At 38.7% G+C, this 11,207-nt stretch overlaps 1 protein-coding gene across 1 annotated transcript; it reads left to right on the top strand.

Moving 5' to 3' along the window:
• The first annotated feature begins 9,319 nt into the window (after nt 1–9,319).
• LOC103208552 (olfactory receptor 1G1-like) lies at nt 9,320–10,261 on the top strand. Its single transcript, XM_007954255.1, has one exon. It carries the CDS (start codon nt 9,320–9,322, stop codon nt 10,259–10,261), a length of 942 nt encoding a protein of 313 aa, XP_007952446.1.
• The last annotated feature ends 946 nt before the right edge of the window (nt 10,262–11,207 follow it).

Here is an 11,207-nt window from a genome sequence, read left to right as displayed (position 1 = left end):
AAAGTAGCAGGTTCCATGTAGGATTAGGGAGGGGGCAGAGTTTTCCAACAGCTAAGGGAGACAAACTGTCTGTCAGTTTGTCATCCTGTAGGGCTTGTACATTGCTGTGAGGCTTGAGGCTGTGCCACAGGTGTTTCAGACACCAGCAGAGTTGCACATGGTGCACAGGTTTCAATGCAGGTTACAGACTAAGACAGACTAGGAAGAAGGAGGAGGCCATACCCTTCCCAAAAATTAGCCAGGTAAAACCTTATGAATAGCAGAGAAACACTGTCTGATACATTATTAGGCAACTTTATGAATAGCTCGGAAACACTGTTCAACACAGTGAAGAAAGTTGAGTCCCTTAGGTCAGAAGGCACTCAAGATAGGACTGGGAAAGAGCTGTCTCATCAGTGTAGAACCAGCCTTATTGATATGGATAAAGTAAGTCTTTCAGGACCTCCATGTGCTGACTTGGCACGACTCAAATTGAGGGGAAACAGCTGCAAACATCCATTAATAATTGGAACATGGAATGTACGAAGTATGAATCTAGGAAAATTGGAAGTTGTCAAAAATGAAATGGAATGCATAAAGATTGATATCCTAGGCATTAGTGAGCTGAAGTGGATTGGTTTTGGGCATTTTTAATCAGACAACCATATGATCTACTATGCTTGGAATGACAAATTGAAGAGGAATGGTATTGCATTCATCATCACAAAGGATGTTTCAAGATCTGTCCTGAAGTAAAATGTTGTCAGTGATAGGATAATATTCATATGCCTACAAGGAAGACCCATTAATACTACTATTATTCAAATTTACGCAGCAAAAACCAAAGCCAAAGATGAGGAAATTGAAGATGTTTATCAACTTCTGCAGTTTGAAATTGACTGAACATATGATCAAGATGTGTTAATTATCACTGGTGACTGGAACACAAAAGTTGGAAACAAAGAAGAATCACCGGTAGTTGGAAAATTTGGTGTTGGTGACAGAAATGATGCTGGAGATCATATGATAGAATTTTGCAAGACCAGTGACTTGTTCATTGCAAATACATTTTTTTCAACAACACAATGGCAACTATACACATGGACTTCACCAGATGAAGTACACAGAAATCAGATTGCCTACATCTGTGGCAAGAGAAGATGGAAAAGCTCAACATCTTCAGCCAAAACCAGGCCAGGAGCTGATTGTGGAACAGACCATCAATTGCTCATATGCAAGTTCAACTTGAAGTTAAAGAGAATTAAAACAATCCATGAAAGCCAAATTATGACCTTGAATATATCCCTCCTGAATTTAGAGACCATCTAAAGAATGTAGATTAGATGCATTGGGCACCAATGAACAAAAACCAGAAGAATTGTGGGATGATATCAAGAGCATCATCCATGAAGAAAGCAAGAGGTCATTAAAAAGACGAGAAAGAAAGAAAAGACTAAAATATATGTCGAGGAGATTCTGAAACTTGCCCTTGAGTGAAGAGTAACTAAAGTAAATGGAAGAAATGACAAGATAAAAGAGCTGAACAGAAGATTTCAAAGAGCAGCTCAAGAAGACAAAGCCAATCACTATAATGAAATGCTCCAAGACCTAGAGTTAGAAAACAAAAAGGGAAGAACACCCTCAGCATTTCTCAAGATGAAAGAACTGATGAAAAAATTTAAGCCTTGGGTTGCAATACTTCAAGATTCTGTAGGCAAAATATTGAGTGATGAAGGAAGCATCAAAGAAGATGGAAGGAATACATAGTCACCATACCAGAAATAAATGGTCGACTTTCATCCATTTCAGAAGGTGGCATATGTTCAAGAACCAATGGTATTGAAGGAAGAATTTGAAGCTTCATTGAAAGAATTCACAAAGAAAAGGCTCCAGGAATTGACAGAATACCCATTGAGATGTTTCCATAAACGGATGATCCACACTGGAGGCATTCACTCACTTATGCCAAGAGAAAACAGCTACCTGACCAACTGACTGGAAGAGATCTGTATCTGTACCCATTCCAAAGAAAGGTGATTCCACAGAATGTGAAAATTATCAAACAATATCATTAATATCACATGTAAGTAAAATCTTATTGAAGATAATTCAAAAACAGTTGCAGCAGTATATTGACAGAGAGTTTCCAGAACTGAATCCAAGCTGGATTCAGAAGAGGATGTGGAACAAGGGATATCATTGCTGATGTCAGAAGGATCTTGGCTCAAGGCAAATAATACCAGAAAGATGTTTACTAGTGTCTTATTGACTATGCAAAGGCATTTGATTGTGTGGATCATAACAAATTGTGGATGACATTGAGAAGAATGGGAATTTTAGAACACTTAATTGTACTCATGAGGAATCTGTCCATAGTCTAGGAAGCTGTCATTCAAAAACAACAAGAGGACACTGAATGATTTAAAATCAAGGAGGGAGTGCATCAGGGTTGTATCCTTTCCCCATACTTATTCAATCTGTATGCTGAGCAAATAATCCAAGAAGCTGGACTATATGAAGAAGAACATAGCATTAGGATTGGAGGAAGAATCATTAACAACTTGTGATACACTGATGACACAACTTTGCTTGCTGAAAGTGAGGACAACTTGAAGTACTTACTGATGGAGATTGAAGAATACAGTCTTCAGTATAGATTACATCTCAATATAAAGAAAACAAAAATCCTCACAACTGGACCTCTAAGCAACATTGTGATAAATGGAGAAAAGAGTGAAATTGTCAAAGACTTCACATTATTTGGTTCTAAAATCGATGTCAATGGAAGCAGCAGTCAGGACATCAGATGACGTATAGCACTGAGCAAATCAACAGCAAAGGACCTCTTTCAAGTGCTGAAGAGCAAAGATGTCTCCTTGTGGACTAAGGTGTGCCTGACACAAGCCATAGTATTTTCAATCACCTCTTATGCATGTGACAGCTGGACAATGAATAAGGAAGACTGAAGAAGAATTGATGCTTTTGAGCTGTGGTGTTGGCAAAGAATGCTGAAAGTGCCATGGACTGCTAAAAGAACTAACATGTCTGTCCTGGAGGAAGTGCAGCCAGAATGCTCCTTGGAGGTGAGAATGGCCAAACTTCATCTCACATATTTTGGTCATGTTGTCAGAAGGGACATTCCCTGGAGAAGGATGTCATGCTTGGTAAGGTGGAGGGTGGCTGAAAAAAGGAAAGGCTCTTAACGAGATGGATTGAGGCAGTGGCAGCAGTGATGGGCTTAAGTATAGCAAGAATCATGGAGCTGGCACAGGACTGGGCTGTGTTTTATTCTGCTGTGCATAGGGTCACTATGAGTCAGAGATGACTTAACGGCACCTAACAGCAACAACAACAGTGCAAAGATACCTAAAAGAAATACATAAGGTATATAAATGGAATTAGGTGTCAGAACAGAGGTGTTGACCTCAGCAAAAGGAAAAGGAGAGCAGGCTCTTATTAACATAATTTATTACACAAATAAATCACAGCTATATCATTGTGTAACATTTGATCAAATTTAACACTTATACATAATTTTAAAATGATATAACTATTGATAAATTCTTTATCTTAATAGAGGTGATCCATTAAAACCTATAGGATATCCTGATAAAATTATTTGTCAAAAACCTGTCATCGAAGTGGTGAAATAGTGAAATATAGTTAGCATTCTTTTAAAATCAGGAAAAACACAGACTTGACTTCCTTTATTCCTACTACTCAAAAATATTATGCTAAGTGAATGAAGGCAAGCACAAAAGACCACACACTATATGATTCCTTTCATATCAAATTCTAGAAGAGACTGAACTATAATGGAAGGAAGAAGGTCAGTGGCTACCTGGGTCAATGGTCAGGAGAAGGGACCAGTTGCAGGAGAAACATGAAACCTTTATAGGGTATAGAACTGCTCTGTATGTAGATTATGATGGTGGTTAAGCAACTGTACACAATTATTAAGACTCATCAAATTGTACATTTAAACGGGTAACTTTAATTGTCTAGCAAATATAATTCAAAATCTTGGAAAATGTAATTTCAGAACTTTGGAAGGTGTGATAGTTGGAGTTGTGTGTCAACTTGGATGGACCATAATTCTGAGTGTTTTAAGCAGCTGTGATGAGATCATATACATCTCATCATACACATCATGATGAGATCAGAATATGTTTTGAGCAACCATTCTGTTGAAAGTGAGTTTCCCTAGGGGTGTGGCCTGCTTCCAGTATATTTATGGACATCCTGGGAAAAGAGACACTCTTCTGTGGATCAGGATTCTGTTGTGCTGCCTACAACTGTTGGTGAGCGAACAATCCATCATTCAGCCTGGAGATACCGGATTCGTCATTCTTTGGAGTCAACAGCCCGTATATTGCCTGCCAACCTTGAGCTTCTCAGCCCCTTCAGCTGCATGAGCAGGGAAAAGCCTCCAGCTTGACTTTTGATCCAAGAATGTTGAACTTACCAGCTTCTATAAGTGTGTGAGCCATTTTCCTAAGATAAATTTCTCTCTCCTGGAGGTTGCATATGCTCTAAATCAGTATCCAATATACGATGCTTGTTCTCCAATAGCCAGGATTCACGGGTCCAGGAATCAAGGGGTGGAAATGGGAGTGGTACCACTGACTGTTATCCCTAGTGACCTACTCAAAATATTTTTGCTTCCTGTCCCTGCTGCCCTATGCTCTGTGGGTCTGGAGATCTTAGTTCCAAAAGGAGGGACTCTCCCATCTAGAGACACAATACTAATTGCATTGAACTGGAAGTTAAGAATGCCACCTGGCCATTTTGGCTTCCTCATGCCTCTGGATCAACAGACAAAGAAGGGCATTACTGTACTATCTGGTGTGATAGATCCTGATTATCAAGGAGAAATTGGATTGACATTACATCATGGAGGTAAATGTCTCTTAGTACTACCATGCCCTTGTGATTAAAGTCAGTAGAAAATTATAGCAATCCAATTCTGATATGTCTGCTAATGACCCAGACCCTTCAGGAATGAAGGTTTGGGTCACCCCATCAGGCAAAGAACCATGACCCACTGAAGTGCTTGCTAAGGGCGAGGGAAATACAGAATGGGTGGTGGAAGAAGGTAGTTCTGAATATCAGCTACAACCATGTGATCAGTTGCAGAAATGAGGACTGTGATTGTTACATTTCTTCATTGTATATGTACATCAAGTATTTTGTTTCCTTCTGTTAGGAGCTATGAATTATAAACAGGATTAATGTGTTTTGGATGTACATGTGTTAGTGTATCATGTTAGCCACAAATATGACTTTATAGATGTCCTTATTTAGAGATTATATATGATTAAGGAGAAATGTACAACTGCCAAGTTGACAAGGGGTGAACTCTGATAGTTGGAACTGTGTGTCAACTTGGTTGGACCACATTTCTGAGTGGTTTAAGCAGATGTGATGTGGGTTATTCCTATGATGAGATCAGATGTATATGTTTTGAGCATTGATAGGGAGTTTCCCTAGGGGTGTGGTCTGCTTCCAACATATTTATGGACATCCTGGGAAAAGAGACACTCTTCTGTGGATCAGAATCCTATTGTACTGCCTGCAAATGTCCATGAACAATCCACCATTTGGCCTGGTGATCTTGGATTCATCATTTGTTGGAGTCAACAGCTTGTATACTGCCTGCCAACCTAGAGCTTGTCAGCCCCTGCACCTGCATGAGTTGGGGAAAATCCTCCAGCTTGATGTTTGATCCAAGATCTTTGGACTTGCCAGCTTCTATAAGTGTGTGAGCCATTTTCCTAAGATAAATTTCTGTATGTATGTATACCAGCTTTACTGGTTTTGGTTCTCTAGAGAACCTAGCCTAACACAGAAGGATTAATTACAAAGATGTAAAAATTAAGCCAATAAAAAGTCAAACAATCATTAACTTCAGAAACATCCAAACTTTTACAAGAAATAGTAACATTAGTGCACTATTTGCTCCAGCAATACAGTGTCAGAATAATGTCAATTATAAATAATCATTTGGTACAAAGTTGTGAAATTGTGATATATTAGGAAGATTTGAGGGAAATGAATTGGAATAGTAAGATGGTGTAAAGGTATTACAGTCATACTGGGAAGAGTGGATAAGATTGCAAATTTATAATCAAGAAATAGCATTATAGACATATTATTTAGAAATATGTGGCATTTTCTGCACTGGGAATAGGACTCGGTTTTTATAAATATTTCATAAGTTTATATTTGCTAAAATGAATAATGCTGGGTATGTTATAGAATGATGGATTCATAAATTATTAGAATCTTGGAAAACATGAACTTTGCCTTCCTTCTTCTACTCCTTATTTCACAGATGGAGAAACAAACCCAGAAAATGAGAAGTGAGTGTACAAGCTTTAGCAACAAGTCTATGCACTACACTGAGTTGCCCTAACCCTGAGTTATTTTTGTAAAGAGGAAAGGAACAAAAAACTGTTAGTGTTTGTGTGCCTCTAATGAGGAGCTGTGGGGGATCAACTCTAGGGGCTCCCAAATTTGGCAAGTATTGCTGATATTATTCCCATGAAAATTCCTGATCTCAAGGGATGGGGAATTATTTATTTGCTCCCAATCATCTAAATTTAGTGCAAGAGAGTCACAGTGTCTAACTCTGAATGTTCCCCTCCAGTGAGCAAAAGTCTCTCAATCCTCAGCCTTAGCTGTGAATTTGCTGTCATCCAGGGAAAGCACAGAGCCAACAGAGACAGAGATTCCCTGAAAGCACTTGAGAGCAGCAGAAATCAGCCAGGTAAGAAGGGCTGTGAAAGCAGGTGAGGGCATGGTTATCTCCAACATCAGAAAGATTCCCATGGACAAAAGCACATAGGTTTATATTTGGAGAACAGACACACTACACCCCTCCACTTCTTACCAAGTTCAAAGACAGAAACATTTCATGCTTTGACCTGCACAAGCCTTTCACTTTTCAGGATGTGCTGCTTGATCATTGCAGAATGGAATAAATGTGTTTCCCAGATGGAAATAGTAAGCATTGGAAAAGGAAGAAAGGAAGTAGGGTTGGCAATGTCAGTATCAATGACTTCAGGCTTCTAGAAAATCTGGCCAAAATGTCAAAGTCAAAACACACCTCCTCCCTTCCATGCCCCTTTCTCTGACTTCATTCAAGAAATGCTTCTGTTAGACATTCAAGACCTTTGTATTCTGCCCCTAATCTCTACTTTTCTACCAGTTGCTTCCCTATGTAATATGTGTTTTCATAATAGAGGTGTTTCAGAGAGAGGCTACTTTTTATGTTAATCATCTTTCTGCTGGACTACCTTCTTCCAATAGATTTGGCTACTGTCTAGTGTAGCTTTCAACCCTTTAGTCTGTGAGATAGCTTGTGCAAAAAATGACTTCAGATCTCAGCGATTTTACCTTGATTTTACTAACTAAGCCTTCAAATTGCTAGGACACTTCACTAATCCCGTATTATGTACCTTCTACAACCCATCTCCTGAAAGTATTGCCTAAAACCTCCTCTGCCCCAGCCAGTCAAGCTACTGTGCTTGTCATTATCCTCCCCCTTCCTCCTTCTCTTTATACCAAGTCATAGCTCTTAACAGGAACACCATCTCCTCTTCTATTTGATATCCAAGTACAGTGAATTTTTCCAGGGCTATTCCATCTGCCTGTATTGATTTAAGAAATCCATTAATAATATGAGCTGCAATAAGGGGGAGGTTGTATCAAAATGATCAAGGCAAAGGAAGACACTGGGAGAACCACAAGAATTAAAGGCAACAAAAGTATGTGCTATAACATACACAATCCTGCAGTAACAGTAGCAACAAGAATCTACAAATGGATACACAGAGAAGGACACAAACTGACCAGGTGTGGGAAGGCGTATGGGACTGTATTCAAGAATATATATAGGTTTGACAGAGGATATTTCCACATTTGTATCTATATATGCTGCAAATATATCCATGAATATAATAGAGCATATAGGGGGCAAATTATGAAAACTTTTCAGCCATAACCAAACACTTTGAGAGAATGAGTCATTGAGGCTGGGGGAGTCAGGACCAGATTCTCAGGAGACATCAAGGTCAATTGGCATAACATAGCCCACAAGGACTATGTTGTATATCCTACTTTGGTGAGTAGCAACCAGCATCTTAAAAGCTTGTGAGCAGCCATCTAAGGGGCAACTATTGGTCTCCCCCTGCCTGGAGCAAAGAAGAGTATAGAAAATCAAAGACACAGAGAAACAATCCAAAGGACTAATGGACTATGTGAACTCCAGTCCCTATGTCCATGAGACCAAAAGAACTAGATGGTGCCCAGATATCACTGCTGACCACTCTGAAAAAGATCATAATAAGTAAGAGGTGCTGTACAGGGAGAAAAACGTGGAACAAAACTCCAAATCATTAAAAACACCAGGACTGATCTGATAGAATTTGGTGGAACCTCCCAGACTATGGTCTTTAGTTATCTTTCAAGTCAAGCCTGGAACTGAACTCAGCCCCCTGATTCAGCTTTCAGCCAAACAATAAACAGGTCTACAATGTGAACTATAACACTAGGGAGGTATGCACTTTTTAGAACAATCAACCATAAGAGATCAAACAGGCAGCATTTGCCCAAGGATAACACTTACCTGGCACCAATTGCTAAATCTCTGCTTCAGGTTTTCTTTCTGTTAAATGAGGCTAATCATTTCTAATTTGAAGATTTTAATAAGAATAAAATTTAAAAATGAACAGAAAGCAAGAACATAGTGTCTGGCATGGCTGCATTCTCAATAAATGGCATGTAATCAAAGTCTAGGGTAAGTTAGGGAGGAATTTAAATAAAAGAACATGTTAGCTGCTTTAGAACTGTAAATGTTACTGACCTTGTTAATTTGGCTATATCACCTTATCTCTCTGAGTCTCAATTTCTTCATCTCTGATTCCTCATCTTTTTCCTCATCTAGGAATGATGCAATTCATTCACAGGCTCAAAAGATATAGTGTATGTGAAAATATTTTGTACATACCAGATACTCAGTAAATGTTAGTGAAGTTTGAGGTAAGCTGTATATAACAAAAGATAATTAAATACTGTGGAAATTAACCAGTTATTTGTTTCAGTAAAACTAACTCCACAAATTATCAAATGTGAGTTAATTTTCAATGACAAAAATAGTCCCATAAAAATTTGCTCAAATAATGACATATCAGTCTTTTATTTTATATTACAAATGATATTAATTAAGAAACAAACCTTGAATCTGATGTCATTAAGAAATTAGAATCTGTAAACAATTGATGGTGCCAAATTAGTTAAATCTTTACGTTTATTTTTAACCAATTTTCTCCCTATAGTCATGTGTAGAGACAACAAGACTGGAATCACAGAATTCTTTCTCCTGGGACTCTCTGGGCAGCCAGAGCAGGAAGAAATTCTCTTTGGGATGTTCACATGGATGTATCTGGTCACCATCACTGGGAATTTTCTCATCACCTTGGTCATCTGCTCTGATAAACATCTCCATACACCCATGTATTTCTTTCTGGCCAACCTCTCCTGTGTTGATATCTGCTTTTCATCAGTCACAACCCCCAAGATGCTGGTGAATCACATGTTGGGAAGTGAGTCTATCTCTTATGTGGAATGTATGATCCAGGTCTACTTCTTCATCACTTTCATCAACATGGATGGTTTCCTCCTGAGTGTGATGGCCTATGACCGTTATGTAGCCATCTGTTCCCCACTCCACTACACCATGATCATGAGGCCCAAACTCTGTGTCTTTCTGGTGACCATACCATGGGTCATTACAAATCTGCATGCTCTCCTACACACTCTCCTCATGGTCCAACTCACATTTTCCCACAACAATGTTGTGCACCACTTTTTCTGTGACCCCTATGCCATTCTAAAGCTTTCTTGTTCTGATACTTTTACCAATGAGTTGATGGTATCCACCGCAGGTGGATTGATGTCTATTACCCCATTTTCATGTATTACTATTTCATATGCCTATATATTCTCTAATGTATTGAAATTTCCATCTATTCAGGGAATAAGAAAGGCCCTATCTACATGTGGATCTCACCTCACTGTGGTTTCCTTCTTCTATGGAGCAATCCTTGGGATTTATATGCGCCCTTCATCCTCCTATTCAGTACAGGACACAGTGGCCACAGTCATTTTCACAGTGGTGACACCCCTGGTCAATCCCTTCATATATAGCTTGAGGAATTCTGACATGAAGAGAGCCCTAAGAAAACTAATTATCAGGAGATTAGTTTTGTCAAGACTCTAGAATTAGAAAATTTTATTGTTGAGAGGGCTCTTGGAAATCATATATTTCCTCATTTTTCAAACAGGGAAAGTGAGACTCAGATAGGTACAATAACCCACCCCTGGCTATTTTTCTTATTAGTAATATTCACATATCTGATCACATTTTAAAATATGAGGCTGACATGTGCTCATAAATCATAAAGACCCTACAGCCCAGTTCCTACCTTCTTTTTCTTGATGTCCAGAGAGTACTCATAAATCATCAGGGGTCAGAGTCTTTAATCCCTCTCCCTTAACTGGCCATCTTGTCGCTCATTTTTCTCCTTTCTCACTATCTTCCATTCCCATGGCTAGTCAGTACTTTGTTCTCATCACCAATTCCTTTCTGACATGGTCCTGACACTGACCAACTCTTAGGTTGAACATAACAATAGCCACATGGTGGATCTCACTGTTTCCTGTTTCTCCCTGCATATTTCTATCCTGCACACAGGATCAATTTAATAATGCTCAAATATTGGTTGCCTTCTGTCATCTACCCCTAATTTAAAATTTGGAAGATGCCCCACAGTAGAATGTTCTTCTGTTCAAACTAAAAATAATTTCATGGAGCCTCACACTACACTAACATACTTATTTATTATTTTCTCATAAGTACGTGGTTATTTCTTCTATAGTTGCCTCCCCTCACTTTCTTTCTCTTCTGTCTCTGTCCAGCCTTTTATTGCCAAAAGAGCAATATAATCCTCTTAAATCATTGATTACATCCTCTCGGCCAATCTTTACAGGAAATATTGAAGAGGCTACAATAGCTAGAATAAATACAAACATCTACCTTTAAATGAAGTGCCTTATATATTTTTTTAGAATATAAATTGGCTTCAGGATACACTTACAACTTCATTTTCCATTTCAAATTTATCTCCCTCTTCCTCTTTCCTTCTTTTCTTCTCTGATCCTTCCAT

Source organism: Orycteropus afer, unplaced genomic scaffold (assembly GCF_000298275.1).
Source record: "Orycteropus afer afer isolate SDZICR_OR568_19922 unplaced genomic scaffold, OryAfe1.0 scaffold00455, whole genome shotgun sequence".
Lineage (NCBI taxonomy): Eukaryota > Metazoa > Chordata > Mammalia > Tubulidentata > Orycteropodidae > Orycteropus > Orycteropus afer.
Note: the sequence above shows the minus strand (reverse complement) of the source record. Positions and strands in the feature narration are given on the sequence as shown.